At 37.3% G+C, this 20,585-nt stretch overlaps 2 protein-coding genes across 3 annotated transcripts in view; one reads left to right on the top strand and one right to left on the bottom strand.

Moving 5' to 3' along the window:
* CBR4 (carbonyl reductase 4) overlaps positions 1-20,585 on the top strand; it is a 156,851-nt gene that overhangs the window by 17,302 nt on the left and 118,964 nt on the right. The window contains exon 5 of one of the 2 annotated variants that reach the window (XM_055317308.1): positions 3,512-3,840. The exons of the other annotated variant lie outside the window; for it this stretch is intronic. Within the exon in view, the coding sequence (XP_055173283.1) occupies positions 3,512-3,690 (179 nt within the window). The 3' untranslated portion in view covers positions 3,691-3,840. Of the gene's footprint in view, positions 1-3,511; positions 3,841-20,585 lie in introns of those variants that run through there. 2 annotated transcript variants of the gene reach the window in all.
* On the bottom strand, positions 1,962-2,906 carry LOC129504628 (cytochrome c oxidase subunit 7C, mitochondrial-like). The gene is made up of 2 exons (XM_055317416.1): positions 2,884-2,906; positions 1,962-2,415 (listed from the first exon to the last, which is right to left on the bottom strand). Exons 1-2 carry the CDS (start codon positions 2,904-2,906, stop codon positions 2,103-2,105), a joined length of 336 nt encoding a protein of 111 aa, XP_055173391.1. The 3' UTR covers positions 1,962-2,102.

Here is a 20,585-nt window from a genome sequence, read left to right as displayed (position 1 = left end):
TTTAGTGAGCCATACTTTTCATCTTAGAATCGTAGTTTTGTAGAGCTAAAGGACATCTCAGGGAGCCATCATTTTCAATCTACTTCACTCATTTTATAATACAGAAACAGTCCTACAGTTTTAGATAGTACATGACTTTGCTTGGGTCATAGCTTTGATAGTATTTAGTAGAGCAGGGAACCAGAATCTAGTTTAATGTGTCCTAATCCAGTGGTCTTTTTTTACTACAAAATGCTACTTTTGAGAAAAAGCAGAATCAGAAAAAACTCACTGGAAGTTGAGTCTGGAATTTGAATTTGCTAACTCATCATTACAAAGTCTTTCTTGCAAAACATTTTTACTGTAGTTATTTTGAATTGCTTTTTTTTTTCTTGATTTATTTACTTGAGAGAGAGTGGGCTGGGGGAGGGGCAGTGGGAAAGAGAATCTCAAGCAGACTCCCCACTGAGTGAAAACCCTGAGTTGAGCTTGATCCCAAGATCCCAAGATTATGACTTGAACCGAAATCAAGAGTCAGACACTCAACTGACTGAGCCGTCCAGGTGCCTCAAGTTTTTTCTTTTTTTTTTTTTTAAAGATTGAAACACATTATTGATTTTTTGCTGAGGATCTTGAGAGTTAGTGGGGAAATATTTTATGCCAATTTTGCCAGAATTCAAATCAACCTTAGAATAAAGTAAGTGTATCATGAACTCTTTAAGATAATGTCAACTTAAAATGTTACATTCATAATTTTAATTCATTCAGCTTTTTAAGCATGTGAGATGTGTTTTTTTCTTTTCCTAATACACTCTGAGGTATTTTTGCAAATAAGTGTGTCAAAGACATAAAACTTTGGATATCAGGAAGTCCCATGATAGTGCTTTTTAAGGTGATTGGATTGCCTATTGATTATTCTGACTCTTCACTGTAGGTGAGGTTTCATTTACAGTTCACTTGAAATTCTGCAAAAGCTGGTTATCTAGTGTTATTATCTGTGTCAGCTACTTCTCTTTATTCTTGCATTTCTTCTGGCCATTTCATTGTTCTTAAAGATGAAAGGGATTGAAGTATATGTTGTGGACTTTTTAAATACATGTAAGATTTAATGGCAAAGAGGTCATATTTCACAATGTAATCTCACGGTGAAACACAAATAATGTAACATCATTTTGTTATTTCAGGTCCTCCTTACAGACAATCTGAAGTTAGTACTGTGCATCTTTTTCAGTAACTTTTTATTTGAATACCAAAATAATATACATATATTGTAAAGTATTTGGAAAGTACAAACAAGTACAGAGAAGAAAGTAAAAATCATCACTTGTGATTCTAGAATTTAGTGATAATCATTGTTAATATTTTGGTGGTTGTTTTAGTCATTAGTATATATTTTTTGTTTACTTTTTAAAGGGATTATAATGCATTTATAAGCTCCTTTTTAATATGCAAATACTATTTTCCTCATTTAAGTGTCCTTCATAGCATTGTTTTTAATGGCTGCATATTGTTTTACTGTGTGGCTATACCATGATTTCTTTAAATAGTTCCTTTTTTGAAAGACATTCAGCTTGTTACTACTTTTTCCCTAAGAAAGCTGTCACTATTTCAAGCTCATGATAGAAAACTTTATGATTACTCCTCATAAGACTTTTAAGAAACTGTTTAGATATTTATAAATGAAACCTAAGGCAAAGAGAAATAAATACTAAGAGTATTACATAATAAACCAGTGACCTGGGACACCTGGGTGGCTCCTTGGTTGAGCACCTACCTTTGGCTCAGATCAAGATCCTTAGGTCCTGGGATCAAGTTCCGCATCAGGTTCCTCGTAGGGAGTCTGCTTCTCCCTCTGTCTGTGTCTCTGCCTCTCTCTCTGCATCTCTCATGAATAAATAAATAAAATCTTAAAAAAAAAAAGTAAACTAGTGACCTTAATGTTAATTCTTAATACAGTGTTTAGTTCACATTTATCCTAATACTTTTTTTTAAAGATTCATGCCATAAGTTTATTTATAAACATGTTGAGTATGTTGAATTCAAGAGTTTGATCCTTTTTTCAGAGACTGCACCTCTTAAAATGTTCCTTTTCACATCTGTTTAGTGGATCAATTAAAACATCCTTATTTCTTAAGCAGTTGGTGTCTTACTATAAAAAAAGGTGCAGCAAATCCATATCCAAAATACAAAGTCATCATAAGTAGTAGCCTCCACTTGTTTTCCACTGAAAATGGCAAATTCTTCCCGGGGCCCTCCTCATAGTGGCTCCTACGGACCACAGAGGTCGTGAACCTCCGGATGCTCTGTCCCAACACAGCGCCGCTGAAGGTCCTGCGAGAGGCGCGGACCCCGAGACGGCGGGAACGGCAGCACCACGCCTGCTCTCCTCCGCGGCCTTGCTCCTCGGCGCGCTGGGGCCGAAGGGCTATCCTAATACTTTAAATGGCATTGTATTTAGGTTGATTTACAGCTTGAATTACAAATGATTTCATTTTAACACAAGCCAATATGAAAGCTTTTTTTAAAAAAACTATTCTTGAGGTTGACATTTAACTTTCACTTCACGTGTCTGGCTTTTAGTCTGTATTTTTCATGACCTTAAAATTTTAAAAATATTTTTTTATTTTTTATTTTTTAATATTTTTATTGTTAATTTCATGAGCAGTAATTATTTGCTTTCCTTATAAAAGTTTAAATGGGTAGTGTACAGTATACTGATTGTGTAAGTTGGGTATTTTATTGGTAATATGTATTTGCCTCAGACTAATCTCACTAGATTTTCTTTAAAAATGTGTAGTTCCGGCATATATCTATAATGTAAGTCACTTAGAATTGATTGTTTAGCATATTATGTGGTACTTTATACTACAGAATCATATATGTTAGAAAATGTTCTCTTCAAGCTTCATTTCATTTACCAATGCCATGTTAAATTTTGAATTTTTAGTATATGCTTGCATCAGAATAAGATTATTCCATAAGATTTTTTTCTTATATGAGTATTGGAAATACTGGTCTTTCTGACCATCAGCTATCTTAGCTATAGCAAATGAAACTAATTTTTGTCAGAACTGCCAAATCAGTTCACATGACCACCTTTCTTCCCTCTAACCCTATGACCCCACTACCCCCAATCAAGTGAAAATTACTATTACTTTTCTGTGGTACTTTGTGTATAAGGGTATTCACCAGATGACCTTTTATTATATTTAGGGGAACAAGAGAATGTTTCTTCTGTAAACTACAGGTTACCTAAGGAATGTAATTTTTATTCATGTTTGTATCTACCTGCTTATATTGTGCTAGGAGTTGGGCCAAGTTTTCGGAGTCAGATGTTTTTGTGTCCAGTAAGTGTTCATTGAGTTAAATTGAACAAAAATGTAGACTTGACTTGGTTGCTAGCAGAACTCTGTATTTCCTAAACAGGTCTGTTAAAAATCTCAAATTTTCAGGAGCAGGTTTGTTTTTATTTAAAATTGAGCAGATATCGTAGTGTCTACGCTTTTCAACTAAATAAACATTTCTCTTTTAGGATTTGTTCACACAGATATGACGAAAGACTTGAAGGAAGAACATTTAAAGAAAAATATCCCTCTTGGGAGGTTTGGAGAACCTATTGATGTGGCACATGCGGTTGTGTTTCTTTTAGAGTCACCATATATTACAGGGCACGTTCTAGTAGTGGATGGGGGATTACAACTCGTGATGTAATTTACAGATTAGTTAGTTATAATATTGATTACAATCAAGGGCACACTTTGGCTATTGATTTGACAGTCATAATTATTAATTTGCTAATTAAACCTGTTGATGCTACAAACATTGATTTCCATCTTATAAAGATGAGTATATTTGAAAAGAGCAATATGTGACCAGTTGTGTTTTCTAAATGGTATGTACCTTATAGACTGTAGAGATTTTAGTATATAGACATTTGCAAGTGATAGAAACAGACACTATTTTAATTTAAATATTTTATCTCAAAAGTCACACACATCATATGATCTAATTGTCATGATTGACTTCATTGTATCGGGCAGGATGCTGTCGAAGTTAATCTTCAGCCCGTTGGCAAAATAGAGGAGTATTTGTAGGGCATTGGTCGGTTGTCAGTACTTAAGCTGTCCTGCCAGTTAAACATTGTATTTCTTTTCCATATGCCTTAGAAGATCAACTTTTATACAGGTTGGAAAAAACATCAGTTTACCTGGCATGAATTTAGAATCTAGTTTCTTTGAGTGCATTAGTCCTGATTAAGCAGCTGGGCAATATAATTTATAAATATAGGTGCAGTATAGTTGATGCATTCTATAGAAATTCTCAAAGATGATGAGGATTAACCTTAAGGTTTTAGCATCTGGTATAGGAATGAGCTGCATAGATCTGATCAACTTAGGAAATAGAAGCAGGTTTTTTTTTTTTTTTTTTTGTGTGTGTGTGTGTGTGTGTGTTTTTAACCCGCAAAACACTCAGTATAGCAAACTACTTAAAAATTAAGAGTATTTTGTGTGAATGAATATAATATGATTTTTACCCCGAAACGTTAGAAATATAAATGATGAATAAATATGCAGTAACAATGAATAAAATGTCTCCTGTACTTTGTGAGCTTTCCGTTCATAAATTCTAAACCAGTGAATTGTTTTAGAACTGGCTTGTGTGTGTGTATATATATACACACACACAAGCCAGTTCTTGAGATTATATATATATATATATATATATATATAAAATCTCCTTGCTCTGCTGTGACCCACTGTGCCCCACCCCACAGGGAGTCGCAGCTTCACCCGCTGCTTGTGCTCACCTGGCTCGCTCACAGGCAGTTTCTTAATGACCGAAGCATTCCCTGCCCTTGGAATTTCTGCCTAATAATATATATTATTGGTATCCATAATCACTATATATATATGGATTATATATATAATATATATATGATTATGGATACTAATTCAATGTAATTTATAATTTTCTATGTCAGTATAAAAATACATCACAGCCTTCTCAAATATCTGAAGCAATATATCATATATTGCCCTATCATCTAGGGAAAGGGTTAAATCTCTTCACCTCTTGCACTTCTGGATGCAAATCAGGTTTTCATTTCTGTAATAGAAAACTATTCATGTATTTTTACATCATTTGTTTCTCCTGACCAGTATTTAAAACCAAAAGGATATTCTGAATACTGGCCAACAGTGTTTTTAGAACGAGCATCCCAAGCAGCGTGCTAAAACATTACATTGCATATGGAAATTAAAAAAAAATCAGATGTTATAAAAAAAGGAGATTTATAAGGAGCAGAACACTAATTTTAAAGTATTTGTGGGATGCCTGGGTGGCTTAATGGTTGAGCGTCTGCCTTCAGTTCAGGGTGTGATTCTGGAGTCCTGGGATTGAGTCCCGCATTGGGCTCCCTGCATGGAACCTGCTTCTCCCTCTATGTTTCTGCCTCTTTCTTTCTGTGTCTCTCATGAATAAATAAATAAAATCTTTGAAAAAAAAAAAGTATTTGCTTGAAAATAGAGGTAAAGACACAAACTGAACGTAGACTATCAGGCAGCATTTATTTTGCATTGAACACTTCTCTGGGGAATAATGTGATATTTTAAATGTCACTGAATTCAGGTTGATTTTTATTATCATTTCAAAACGTGTTATATATTTACTGTATTTTAAAAGTAATCTTTTTTACAGTTTTATTGGAGCTGAACATTATGTACATAGATTCAATTTTATATGTCAAGTCAGTGCAAAGGTGTGAATAGGATATACTAAATAAATGCCATGTGATAAAGGTAATAAAAATAAAAAGTAATAAAGTCAGATCTAAATTCTACAGCAAGCTTCCTGATGCCTTAAAAATTATTTTAAATTTATCTTCAATCAGTTGGCAGTTGTGTATCTTCAGCTATTCAAGGACTTCATTGATTTCTTAACTTGACATACAATTGACCTTTGAACAGTATGGATTTGAGCTTTGTGGGTCCACTTAGATGTGGATATTTTATAGTACAGTACTGTAAATGTATTTTATAATTTTCATGATGTTTTCTCTAGCTTATTGTGAGAATACAGAATGTAATACGTACAACTTGCCAAAAATGTGTTCACTGACTGTGTATGTTATTGATAAGGCTTCTGGTCAACAATAGGCTATTCATGGTAAGTTCTTGGGCATCAAAGTTATCTGTGGATTTTAGACTGTGCAGGTGATCAGTGCCCCTAACTCCCTGCATTGTTTGAGGGTAAACTGTGTTCAAATTATTTAATAATTAAGTTTCTTTTGTATTCGTTTTATCTTTCTACTACATTTCTACAGTTCCTGAGGGTAGAGACTGTACTGTGTTTCCATTCATTTAGGTAATTTAAGTAACTCAAATATTCATTGAAAACTGGTAATTAATCTGGTAATTACTGGTAATTAAACTGGTAATTAACTTCTTTTGATACCCCTACATTGCCTCCTCAGTTCTGAGTACATTGGATATACTCCAACCACTATAATTTTTTGATTCAAGATCATCAGTCCATTACTTTGTGCTATAATTAATGATAATCATTGAGATGTATCTTTTCTGATATATCTGTCCTGGAATATTATTTTTTGATCAAATCCCTGTGATTTACCTTTTTTGTAGTTTATCTTTTTTGGTCATTTATCTCTGATTTTGATGCTTACTTTCAATTTAAAACTGAATTTGCAATCCTAAGCCAATCAACTGTTTTCTCTTAGGCAGTATACCTTAGTTTGAGTGATTACCAGAAATTTAACTTAGAATTCTTGGGCTAATAATCAAAATGGGAGTAGTATTACTAAAACTAATTTAATACTGCTTGTTGACTATACTTCAATTAAAAAAATTTTTTTGAGGGGATCCCTGGGTGGCTCATTGGTTTATTAGCACCTGCCTTCGGCCCAGGGCCTGATCCTGGAGTCCCGGGATCAAGTCCCACATTGGTCTCCCTGCATGGAGGCTGCTTCTCCCTCTGCCTGTATCTCTGCCTCTGTCTCTCTCTCTCTTTCTCTCTGTGTCTCTCATGCATAAATAAATAAAGTCTTAAAAAAATATTTTTTTTTTGGAAAAAAAAGTTCTGCAGGTAATACTACTCCCATTACTTTATGTGTTATGCTATGCTCACTGCAAGTGTAGTTACCATCTGTTACCATACCTCATTATTAGAATACCATTGACTATATTCTGTATGCCTTTTATTCCTGTGATTTATTCATTTGGTAACTGGAAGACTATCTCCCATTCCCCTTCATATTTTGCGTACCTCCTTTCATCAGTTTGACCTCTGTATTTAGGGGTATGTTTTTGCTTTTTGTGTATTTGACTCCACATATAAGTGAAATCCTATGTTATTTGTGTTTCTCTGATTTATTTCACTTAGCATAATACCCCCTAGGTCCATCCATGGTGTCACCAATGACAAGATCTCATTCTCTTTTATGGCTGAGTAATATTCCATTGTATATTTATATACTCCACATCTTATTTATCCGTTCCTCTATTGATGGGCACTTGGATTGCTTCCATATTTTGGCTATTGCAGATAATGCTGCAATAAACGTAGGCATGCATATATCTTTTTCACTTAATTTTTCATTTTCTCTGGGTAAATACCCAGTAGTAGAATTACTGGGTAATATGGTGTTTCAATTTTTAGTTTTTTGAGGAACTGCCATACTGTTTCCCACAGTGGCTGCAGCAATTTACATTCCCACCAACAGTGTACAGGGTTCCTTTTTCTCTGCATCCTTGTCAACTGTTGCTTTTTCTTGTCATTTTGATTTTAGCCATTCTCATGGATGTAAGGTGCTATCTCATTGTGGCTTTGATTTGCATTTTTCTGATGATTAGAGATGTTGAACATCTTTTCATATATCTGTTGGTCATCTCTATGTCTTTGGAAAAATGTTGATTCAGGTCCTCTGCCCATTTTTTGATGGGATTATTTGAGTTTTTTTGGTGTTGAGTTGTATAAGTTCTTTATATATATTGAATATGAATCCCTTATTGGATATATCATTTGCAGATATCTTCTCCCACTTAGTAGGTTGCCTTTGGTTTTGTTGATTTTTTTTTTTCCTGTGCAAAAGCTTTTTAGTTTGATGTAGTCCTAGTAGTTTATTTTTGTTTTTGTTTTCCTTGCCTGAGGAGACTTATCTAGAAGAATATTGCTAAGACTGCTGTTTAAGATATTACTACCTATGTTTTCTTTTAGAAATTTTACAGTTTCAATTAAAAAATTTTTTGAGGGGATCCCTGGGTGGTTCAGTTTCAGGTCTCCCATTTAGGCTTTTAATTCATTTTGAATTTATGTATGATGTAAGAAAGTAGTTGAGCCCCACATTGAGTTCCGTGCTCAGCTGGGAATCTGCTTGAGGATTCTCCCCCTTTGTTGCTCTCCACTTCCCACTCACATGCTCTCTTTCTCTTTCTCTCAAATAATAAATCTTTAAGTACAATTGCTGGATCTTAGGGTAGTTCCTTTTTTAACTTTTTGAGGAACCTCCATACGGTTTCCCACAGTGGCTGTCCCAGTTTGCACTTCCACCAAAAGTGCAACAGGGTTCCTTTTTCTCCACATCCTCACCAACACTTGTTTCTTGTGGTGTTGATTTTAGCTATTCTGACAGGTGTGAGGTGTTATCTCATTGTAGCTTGATTTGCATTTCCCTGATCATAAGTGATGAACATCCTTTCATGTGCCTGTTGGCCATATATATATATCTTCTTTGGAGAAATATCTGTTCATGTCTTCTGCCCATTTTAAAAATTGGATTATTGATTTTTTTTGGTGTTGAATTGTAAAAGTTCTTGATATAGTTCACATATTAACACTTTATTGGCTATGTCATTTGCAAATATCTTCTCCCATTTTGTAGGTTGCCTTTACTTTTGTTGGTTGTTTCCTTCATTGTGAAGAAGCTTTTTATTTTGATGTAATCCCAGTAGTTTTATTTTTATTTTTTAATGTTTTATTTAAACTCGTTTTAGTTAACATATACTGTTTTATTCATTTCAGGAGTTGAATTTAATGATGGATTAGTTGCATATAATACCCAGTGCTCATTGCATCAAGTGCCTTCCTTAATGCCCATCACTCAGTTACCCCATCACCTCTTCCCTACTGCCCCTTCAGCAACCTTCAGTTTGTTTCCTAGAGTTAAGTGTTTCTTATGGTTTTTCTCCCTCTCTGTTTTTTATCTTATTTTATTTTTCTTTTCCATCCCCTATGTTCATCTATTTTGTTTCTTACATTCCACAAGAGTGAAATTATATGGTATTTGTCTTTCCCTGACTTCTTCCACTTACCATGATTTCCTCTAGTTCCATCCAGGTCATTGCAAATGGCAAGATTTCATCCTTTTGATGGCCAAGTAATGTTCCATTGTCTATATACACCATGTTTTCTTTATCCATTTATCTGTCAGTGAACATCTGGGCTCTTTCCATAGTTTGACTGTTGTGGACATTGCTGCTATAAACATTGGGGTGCAGGTGCCCCTTTGAATCACTATGTTTGTATCCTTTGAATAAATATGTAGTAGTGTAATTGTTGGGTCATAGGGTAGTTCTATTTTTAACTTTTTTAGGAATCTCCATACTGTTTTCCAGAGTGGTTGGATCAACTTGCATTCCCACCAACAGTGTAAGAGGATATACACCCCTTTCTCCGCATACTCACCAACATCTGTTTTTGAGTTGTTCATTTTAGCTGTTCTGACTGATGTGAGGTAGTATCTCATTGTGGTTTTGACTTGTATTTTTTTGATGCTGGGTGATGTTGAGCATTTTTTCATGTGTCTGTTGGCCATTTGTATGTCTTCTTTGGACAAATGTCTATTCAGGTCTTTTGCCCATTTCTTTCTTTTTTTTTTATGATAGTCACACACAGAGAGAGAGAGAGAGAGAGAGACAGAGAGAGGCAGAGACACAGGCAGAGGGAGAAGCAGGCTCCATGCACCGGGAGCCCAACATGGGATTCGATCCCTGGTCTCCAGGATCGCGCCCTGGGCCAAAGGCAGGCGCCAAACCGCTGCGCTACCCAGGGATCCCCTTTTGCCCATTTCTTGATTGGACTATGTGTTCTTTGGGTGTTGAGTTTGATAAGTTCTTTATAGATTTTTGCATACTAGTCCTTTATCTGATAAGACATTTGCAAATATCTTCTCCCATTCTGCCAGTTGCATTTTGGTTTTGTTGACTATTTCCTTTGCTGTGCAAAAGCTTTTTATCCTGATGAAGCCCCAGTAATTTATTTTTGTTTTTATTTCCCTTGCCTTTGGAGACATGTCTATCAAGAAGTTGCTGCAGCCAAGTCAAAGAGGTTGCTGCCTGTGTTCTCCTCTAGGATTTTGATGGATTCCTGTCTCACATTTGGGTCTTTAATCCATTTTTAGTCTATTTTTTGTGTATGGTGTGAGGAAATGATCCAGTTTTACTCTTCTACATGTGGCTGTCCAATTTTGCCAACATCTTTATTGAACAGACTTTACTTCTTCCAGTGGATATTCTTTCCTGCTTTATCAAATATTAGTTAATCATAGAGTTGAGGGTCCATTTCTGGGTTCTCTGTTCTGTCTCCTTGATTCATGTGTCTGTTTTGGTGCCAGTACCATACTGTCTTGATGATCACAGCTTTGTAGTACAGCTTGAAGTCTGTAATTGTGATGCCTCTAGCTTTGGTTTTCTTTTTTAACATTCCTTTGGCTATTTGGGGTCGTTTCTGGTTCCATACAAATTTTGGAATTGTTTGTTCCAGCTCTTTGAAAAAATGCTGGTGGTATTTTTTTTTTTTAAGATTTTATTTATTTATTCATGAGAGACAGAGAGAGAGGCAGAGACATAGGCAGAGAGAAGCAGGCTCCACACAAGGAACCCAATGTGGGACTCAATCCCGGGACTGGGATCATGCCCTGAGCTGAAAGCAGAGGCTCAGCTGCTAAGCCACCAGGCGTCCCTGCTGGTGGTGTTTTGATAGGGATCACATTGAATGTGTAGATTGTTTTGGGTAGCATAGCCATTTTGACAGTATTTGTTCTTCCAATCCATGAGTGTGGAATCTTTTTCCATTTCTTTGTGTCTTCCTCAATTTCTCTTATAAGTATTCTGTAGTTTTCAGAGTACAGATCCTTATCTCTGGTTAGGCTTATTCCTAGGTATCTTATGGTTTTTGGTGTAATTCTAAATGGGATTGATTACTTGATTTTTCTTTCTTCTGCTTCATTGTTAGAGTATAGAAGTGCAACTGACTTCTGTGCATTGATTTTATATCTTGCCAGTTTTAAACTTGTTTATCAGTTCTTGCAGTTTTTTGGTAGTCTTTAGGGTATTCTTTGTCCAGCCTCATGTCATCTGCAAAGAGTGAAAATTTTACTTCTTAACAATTTGGATGCCTTTTATTTCTTTTTGTTGTCTGATTGTGGAGGCTAGGACTTTAAGTACTATGTTAAATAACAGTGGTGAGAGTGAATATCTCTGTCTTGTTCCTGATCTTAAGGGAAAGGCTTTCACTTTTTCCCCATTGAAGATTATTTATGGGTTTTTCTTTTATGGCCTTTATTACATTGATGTATATTCCCTTTAAACCTACTTTGTTGAGGGTTTTTATTATATATGGATGTTACACTTTGTGAAATGCTTTTTCTGGATACATGGAAATGATCATATGGTTCTTATCCTTTCTCTTATTCATGTGATGTATCAGATTGATTGATTTGCAAATATTGAACCACTGTTGCAACTCAGGAATAAATCCCACTTGATCTTGGTGAATGATTTTTTTAATGTATTGTTGGATTCGGTTTGCTAGTGTTTTGTTGAGGGCTTTTAAATCTGTGTTCATCAGAGATATTAGCCTGTAGTTCTCTTTTTTTGTGGTGTCTTTATCTGGTTTTGGTATTAGGGTAATGCTGGCTTCATAGAATGAATTTGGACGTTTTCCTTCCTTTTCTATTTTTTGGAGTAGTTCACAAAGAATCACATAGGTATTAACTCTTATTTAAATTTTTGGTAGAATTTGCCTGTGAAGCCATCTGCTACTGGACTTTTCTTTGTTGGAAGGCTTTTTTTTTTTTTTTTTAATTATTGATTTGGTTTCTTTGCCAGTAATTCAGTCTGTTCAAATTTTCTATTTCTAAAAAAACAAAACAAAACAAAAAAAACAACAAATTTTCTATTTCTTCCTGTTTCAGTTTTGGTAGGTTCTGTGTTTCTAGGAATTTATCCAGTTCTTCTAGGCATATAATTTTTCATAACATTTTCTTTTAATTGTATTACTGTGGTGTTTGTTATTATTTCTCTTCTCTAATTTGTGGTTTTATTTATTTTGGTCCTTTTTTCCTTGATAATTCTGGCTACAAGTTTATCAATTTTATGATTTTTTTTTTTTTTCAAAAACCAACTCCTGTTTTCATTGACCTATTTTTTTTTTTTTCGGTTTGTTTCTGTATCATTTATTTCTGCTCTTAATTATTTTCTTCTTTTTGCTGGTTTTATTTTTATTTATTTATTTATTTATTTATTTATTTATTTATTTATTATTTATTTATTTTCCTTTTGCTGGTTTTAGATTTTGTTTCTTTTTCTAGCTCCTTTAGGTGTAAGGTTAGGTTGTTCGAGAATTTTCTCACTTCTTGAGGTAGGCCTGTATTGCTATAAACTTCCTTTTTAGGATTGCTTCTGCTGCATCCAAAAGGTATTTAACCTTTGTGTTTTCATTTTTATTTGTTTCCATGTACTTTTTAGTTTCTTATTTTATTTCCTGCTTCACCCCTTCATTGTTTAGTAGTATGTCATTTAGCCTCGATGTATTTGCATTCTTTTTTTTAATAAATTAATTTTTATTGGTGTTCGATTTACCAACATACAGAATAACACCCAGTGCTCATCCCGTCAAGTGTCTCCCTCAGTGCCCGTCACCCATTCACCCCACCCTCCGCCCTCCTCCCCTTCCACCACCCCTAGTTCATTTCCCAGAGTTAGGAGTCTTTATGTTCTGTCTCCCTTTCTGATATTTCCCACACATTTCTTCTCCCTTCCCTTATATTCCCTTTCACTATTATTCATATTCCCCAAATGAATGAGAACATACACTGTTTGTCCTTCTCCGATTGACTTACTTCACTCAGCATAATACCCTCCAGTTCCATCCACGTTGAAGCAAATGGTGGGTATTTGTCGTTTCTAATGGCTGAGTAATATTCCATTGTATACATAAACCACATCTTCTTTATCCATTCATCTTTCGATGGACACCGAGGCTCCTTCCACAGTTTGGCTATTGTGGACATGGCTGCTAGAAACATCGGGGTGCAGGTGTCCCAGCGTTTCATTGCATCTGAATCTTTGGGGTAAATCCCTAACAGTGCAATTGCTGGGTCGTAGGGCAGGTCTATTTTTAACTCTTTGAGGAACCTCCACACAGTTTTCCAGAGTGGCTGCACCAGTTCACATTCCCACCAACAGTGTAAGAGGGTTCCCTTTTCTCCGCATCCTCTCCAACATTTGTTGTTTCCTGCCTTGTTAATTTTCCCCATTCTCACTGGTGTGAGGTGGTATCTCATTATGGTTTTGATTTGTATTTCCCTGATGGCAAGTGATGCAGAGCATTTTCTCATGTGCTTGTTGGCCATGTCTATGTCTTCCTCTGTGAGATTTCTCTTCATGTCTTTTGCCCATTTCAAGAATGGATTGTTTGTTTCTTTGCTGTTGAGTTTAATAAGTTCTTTATAGATCTTGGAAACTAGTCCTTTATCTGATATGTTATTTGCAAATATCTTCTCCCATTCTTTAGGTTGTCTTTGAGTTTTGTTGACTGTATCCTTTGCTGTGCAAAAGCTTCTTATCTTGATGAAGTCCCAATAGTTCATTTTTGCTTTTGTTTCTTTTGCTTTCGTGGATGTATCTTGCAAGAAGTTACTGTGGCCAAGTTCAAAAAGGGTGTTGCCTGTGTTCTCCTCTAGGATTTTGATGGAATCTTGTCTCACATTTATATCTTTCATCTATTTTGAGTTTATCTTTGTGTTTGGTGCAAGAGAGTGGTCTAGTTTCATTCTTCTGCATGTGGATGTCCAATTTTCCCAGCACCATTTATTGAAGAGACTGTCTTTCTTCCAGTGAATCGTCTTTCCTCCTTTATCGAATATTAGTTGACCATAAAGTTCAGGGTCCACTTCTGGGTTCTCTATTCTGTTCCATTGATCTATGTGTCTGTTTTTGTGCCAGGACCACACTGTCTTGATGACCACAGCTTTGTAGTACAACCTGAAATCTGGCATTGTGATGCCCCCAGCTCTGGTTTTCTTTTTTAAAATTCCCCTGGCTATTCGGGGTCTTTTCTGATTCCACACAAATCTTAAAATAATTTGTTCTAAGTCTCTGAAGAAAGTCCATGGTATTTTGATAGGGATTGCATTGAACGTGTAAATTGCCCTGGGTAACACTGACATTTTCACAATATTAATTCTGCCAATCCATGAGCATGGAATATTTTTCCATCTCCTTGTGTCTTCCTCAATTTCTTTCAGAAGTGTTCTATAGTTTTTAGGGTATAGATCCTTTACCTCTTTGGTTAGGTTTATTCCTAGGTATCTTATGCTTTTGGGTGCAATTATAAATGGGATTGACTCCTTAATTTCTCTTTCTTCAGTCTCATTGTTAGTGTATAGGAATGCCATTGATTTCTGGGCATTGATTTTGTATCCTGCCACGCTACCAAATTGCTGTATGAGTTCTAGCAATCTTGGGGTGGAGGCTTTTGGGTTTTCTATGTAGACTATCATGTCATCGGCGAAGAGGGAGAGTTTGACTTCTTCTTTGCCAATTTGAATGCCTTTAATGTCTTTTTGTTGTCTGATTGCTGAGGCTAGGACTTCCAATACTATGTTGAATAGCAGTGGTGAGAGTGGACATCCCTGTCTTGTTCCTGATCTTAGGGGAAAGGCTCCCAGTGCTTCCCCATTGAGAATTATATTTGCTGTGGGCTTTTCTTAGATGGCTTTTAAGATGTCGAGGAAAGTTCCCTCTATCCCTACACTCTGAAGAGTTTTGATCAGGAATGGATGCTGAATTTTGTCAAATGCTTTCTCTGCATCTAATGAGAGGATCATATGGTTCTTGGTTTTTCTCTTGCTGATATGATGAATCACATTGATTGTTTTACAAGTGTTGAACCAGCCTTGTGTCCCGGGGATAAATCCTACTTGGTCATGGTGAATAATTTTCTTAATGTGTTGTTGGATCCTATTGGCTAGTATCTTGTTGAGAATTTTTGCATCCATGTTCATCAGGGATATTGGTCTGTAATTCTCCTTTTTGGTGGGGTCTTTGGTTTTGGAATTAAGGTGATGCCTCATAGAATGAATTTGGAAGTACTCCATCTCTTTCTATCTTTCCAAACAGCTTTAGTAGAATAGGTATGATTTCTTCTTTAAACGTTTGATAGAATTCCCCTGGGAAGCCATCTGGCCCTGGACTCTTGTGTCTTGGGAGGTTTTTGATGACTGCTTCAATTTCCTCCCTGGTTATTGGCCTGTTCAGGTTTTCTATTTCTTCCTGCTCCAGTTTTGGTAGTTTGTGGCTTTCCAGGAATGCGTCCATTTCTTCTAGATTGCCTAATTTATTGGCGTATGAGTTGTTCATAATACGTTTTTAAAATCGTTTGTATTTCCTTGGTGTTGGTAGTGATCTCTCCTTTCTCATTCATGATTTTATTAATTTGAGTCTTCTCTCTCTTCTTTTTAATAAGGTTGGCTAATGGTTTATCTATCTTATTAATTCTTTCAAAGAACCAACTCCTGGTTTTGTTGATCTGTTCCACAGTTCTTCTGGTCTCAATTTCGTTGAGTTCTGCTTGAATTTTAATTAATTCTCTTCTTCTGCTGGGCGTCGGGTGGATCTGCTGCTTCTTTTCTAGCTCCTTTATGTGTAAGGTTAGCTTTTGTATTTGAGTTCTTTCCAGTTTTTGAATGGATGCTTGTATTGCGATGTATTTCCCCCTCAGGACTGCTTTTGCTGCATCCCAAAGATTTTGAACAGTTGTATCTTCATTCTCATTAGTTTCCATGAATCTTTTTAATTCTTCCTTAATTTCCTGGTTGACCCTTTTATCTTTTAGCAGGATGGTCCTTAACCTCCACGTGTTTGAGGTCCTTCCAAACTTCTTCTTGTGATTGAGTTCTAATTTCAAGGCGTTATGGTCTGAGAATATGCAGGGGACGATCCCAATCTTTTGGTATCGGTTCAGACCCGATTTGTGACCCAGTATGTGGTCTATTCTGGAGAAAGTTCCATGTGCACTTGAGAAGAATGTGTATTCAGTTGAGTTTGGGTGTAAAGTTCTGTAGATATCTGTGAAATCCATCTGGTCCAGTGTATCATTTAAAGCTCTCGTTTCTTTGGAGATGTTGTGCTTAGAAGACCTATCGAGGGTAGAAAGAGCTAGATTGAAGTCACCAAGTATAAGTGTATTATTATCTAAGTATTTCTTCACTTTGGTTAATAATTCGTTTAAGTATTTGGCAGCTCCCACATTCGGGGCATATATATTGAGGATTGTTAAGTCCTCTTGCTGGATAGATCCTTTAAGTATGATATAGGGTCCCTCTTCGTCTCTCACTACTGTCTTTGGGGTAAATTTTAGTTTATCTGATAAAAGGATGGCTACCCCTGCTTTCTTTTGAGAACCATTTGAATGGTAAATGGTTCTCCAACCTTTTATTTCCAGGTTGTAGGTGTCCTTCTGTCTAAAATGAGTCTCTTGTAGACAGCAAATAGATGGGTCCTGTTTTTTTATCCAGTCTGAAACCCTGCGCCTTTTGATGGGGTCATTGAGCCCGTTCACATTCAGAGTTACTATTGACAGATATGAGTTTAGTGTCATCATGATATCTATTTAGTCCTTGTTTTTGTGGATTGTTCCACTGAACTTCTTCTTAAAGGGGAGTTTTAAGAGTCCCCCTTAAAATTTCTTGCAGAGCTGGTTTGGAGGTCACATATTCTTTCAGTTCCTGCCTGTCTTGGAAGCTCTTTATCTCCCCTTCCATTTTGAATGAGAGCCTTGCTGGATAAAGTATTCTTGGTTGCATGTTCTTCTCATTTAGGACCCTGAATACATCCTGCCAGCCCTTTCTGGCCTGCCAGGTCTCTGTGGAGAGGTCTGCTGTTACCCTAATATTCTTCCCCATGAAAGTCAGGGACTTCTTGTCTCTTGCTGCTTTAAGGATCTTCTCTTTATCTTTGGAATTTGCAAGCTTCACTATTAAATGTCGAGGTGTTGAACGGTTTTTATTGATTTTAGGGGGGGATCTCTCTATTTCCTGGATCTGAATGCCTGTTTCCCTTCCCAGATTGGGAAAGTTTTCAGCTAGGATTTGTTCAAATACATATTCTGGCCCTCTGTCCCTTTCGGCGCCCTCGGGAACCCCAATTAAACGTAGGTTTTTCTTCCTTAGGCTGTCATTTATTTCCCTTAATCTGTCTTCATGGTCCCTTAATTGTTTGTCTCTTTTTTCCTCAGTTTCCCTCTTTGCCATTAACTTGTCTTCTATGTCACTCACTCGTTCTTCCACCTCGTTAACCCTCGTCGTTAGGACTTCTAGTTTGGATTGCATCTCATTCAATTGATTTTTAATTTCTGCCTGGTTGGATCTAAATTCTGCAGTCATGAAGTCTCGTGAGTCCTTAATGCTTTTTTCTAGAGCTACCAGTAGCTGTATAATAGTGCTTCTGAATTGGCTTTCTGACATTGAAGTGTAATCCAGATTTTGTAACTCTGTGGGAGAGAGGACTGTTTCTGATTCTTTCTTTTGAGGTGAGGTTTTCCTTCTAGTCATTTTGCTCAGTGCAGAGTGGCCAAAAACAAGTTGTATTGGAACACGGGGGAGTATCACTGGTCCGTCTAGCTGGTCTTCTGGGGGAGGGGCCTGCTGTGCTGATTTTCAGGTGTTAGCACTTGGGGGAGCTGCTCTGCCCCTGCCTGCTGCTGGGCTCAGCGGGGGTTGTTTACCCCGTGAGGCCCCAGGAGGAACAGCCGCAGTTGCTATGGCAACTCTGGAAGCCTGGATTCAGCCCCCGCAGGAACTACGGGGCTCGGGGCTCGGGGCTCTCGGTTCTCTGTCTGCAGGGCCTGGAGGCTCCGGGGCGGGGCCGCTGATCTGCTCAGCTCGGGGCAGGAGCGTCCTCGCTGTCCTGGGCCCTCCCGGCCTCTGCCTGTCCCGGGGGAGGCCGGATCCTGGGCTGTGTCCCGGCGCCCTGTGCTCCGGGGCCTGCGCTGTTGGATTCGCGCTCCCGCCCTGCAGCTCCCTCCCTGGAGCCGCAGCCCGAGCCCCTCCGGGCTGCTCCGGCCCCACCGTGCGCGCTGCAGCCCTTAGGGAGCTCGGGTCACTCTCTGGGGCATCCCCGCCCTCCTGGGTCCTGCTCTACCTCCCTGCGGGCCCCTTTCCGCCCGGGAAGGTTGGTGCAGCTCCTGCTTCTCCGGGACGGGGCTCTCCTGTCCTGGGGACACTCGCCCCGGCCTCAGCCCGGCTCCTCGCGGGGCCCCTCCCCCTCGGAGGCCTTTTGTGTCTTTATTTCTTTTTCCCCGTCTTCCTACCTTGATAGAAGCGCGAACTCTTCTCACTGTAGCATTCCAGCTGGTCTCTCTTTACATCTCAGGCTGAATTCGTAGATTTTCAGGATGATTTGAAGGTTATGTAGGTAATTGGGTGGGGACAGGCGATTTGGGGACCCTGCTCTTCCGCCATCGTGCCCCTCCTCCTCCCCTCACTTTCTATATGCAGTTATCTTTAGGTCTCTTGTAGTCAGCATGTAGGTGGGTATTGTTTTTTGCATCCATTCTGTCAGCCCATGTCTTTTGGTTGGAAAGCTTAATCCATTTACATTTGTAGTAATTATTGATAGTGTATATTTATTGCTTTTTTATTACTTGTTTCATGGTTATTTCTAAAGATCTCTGATGCTTTTCTTGCTTTTCTGTCTTTCATGGTTTTCTGGTTTTCTTTAGTGATATTTTTGGATTTCTTTTTCTTTATCCTTTACATATTTATTAATGTTTTCTGTTTTGTGGTCATTAGTTGTATATGATGTCTTCTGCATATCACAATTTATATTAAATTGATGGTCATTTAAGTTTGAACATTCTTAATTCCTCTTCTCCCCATATTTTAGGTGTATGGTGTTATATTTTACATATTTTTATTTTGTGAGTTCCTTGATTGATATTTTATTCATTTTTCCTGCTTTTGTATTTCCTACCTTTGTACTGTGATTTTTGGTCTTTCCTTTTCACCTATAAGGTCCCCCTTAATATTTCTTGCAGGGCTGTTTTAGTGGTCATGAATTCTTTTGGTTATTGTGTTTCCAGGAAACTCTATCTCTCCTTCTATTTTGGATATCAGCCTTTTTGGATAGAGTATTCTTGGCTGCAGGTTTTTCCCACTCACCCCTTTGAATATATCATGCTACTCCTTTCTGGCTTAGAAAGTATCTGCTGAAAAGCCCCTGATAACATTTTGGGATTTCCTTTGTATGTATCTATCTTCTTCTCTCTTGCTGCTTTTAATACTTTCCCCTTATCACTATATTTTGCCATTTTAATTACAATATATCTTGATGTAGATATACTTTTGTTGATTTTGTTGTGGGTTTTCTGTACCTCCTGGATCTGGATATCTGTTTCCTTCTCCAGCTATTCCTTTTCAGCTATTATTTCTTCATATAAATCTCTGCCCCCTTTTTTCCCATTCTGAGGCTCCTATAACACTAATGTTATGTTTTATGAAGTCACTGAATTCCCTGAGTCTAGTCTTGTTTTGTGTAATTCTTTTTTCTCTTTTGCTCAGCTTGATTACTTTCCATTACTCTGTCTTCTAGGTCATTAGTTCATCCCTTTGCTTCATCCAGCCTGCTATTCATTCCACCAAGTGTGTTTCTCATTTCAGTTATTGATCCCTTTATCTCTATGTTATTCATTATCTCTTTGTTAATGGTCTCAGTGATTTTCTCTACTATTCTCAAGTCCATTGAGTATCCTTATGATTACTGCTTTAAGTTCTCCATTAGGCATGTTATTTATATCTATTTTGCTTATATATCTGGTCATGGCCTTTTCCTTTTCTTAAATTTGGAGAAATTCATCTTTCCTCTCATTTTGTGTAAGTTTCTGTGCCTGTTTCTGGTTTAGGAAAGTCAGCGATGTCCTCTTGCTTTCTAAGTGATTTGCTTTGGGGATTTGTTTTCCCTTTGCACTCCCCTGTGTGTTAGTTCATCTCTCACCCTCCTCCATGATTTTTTATTTTTTCCCTCCCTACCTCTCTGGTCACTATCTGTTTCTCTCCCAATAGGCATCTCTGCACTCCTACCTTCTTTGATGGCCACATCATCTCTTCTCACCTCTTTAGTTGGCCACATCACCTATTCCCACCTCTTTTGTTGTGGAATTTGTTCTGCTAGTCTTTAAATCAATTTCTAGGGTATTTTGGATGATTTGATAGTCATCTAGTTGTATTTGTGGGATGAGGTCCTCATATGCAACTCAATTGTAATATCCTCTTATTGGATTGGTCCCTTTATAGAGACATTCTTTGTCTCTTG

The sequence above is a fragment of the Nyctereutes procyonoides genome, unplaced genomic scaffold (genome assembly GCF_905146905.1).
Source record: "Nyctereutes procyonoides isolate TBG_1078 unplaced genomic scaffold, NYPRO_anot_genome, whole genome shotgun sequence".
NCBI classification, from domain to species: Eukaryota; Metazoa; Chordata; class Mammalia; order Carnivora; family Canidae; genus Nyctereutes; species Nyctereutes procyonoides.
Note: the sequence above shows the minus strand (reverse complement) of the source record. Positions and strands in the feature narration are given on the sequence as shown.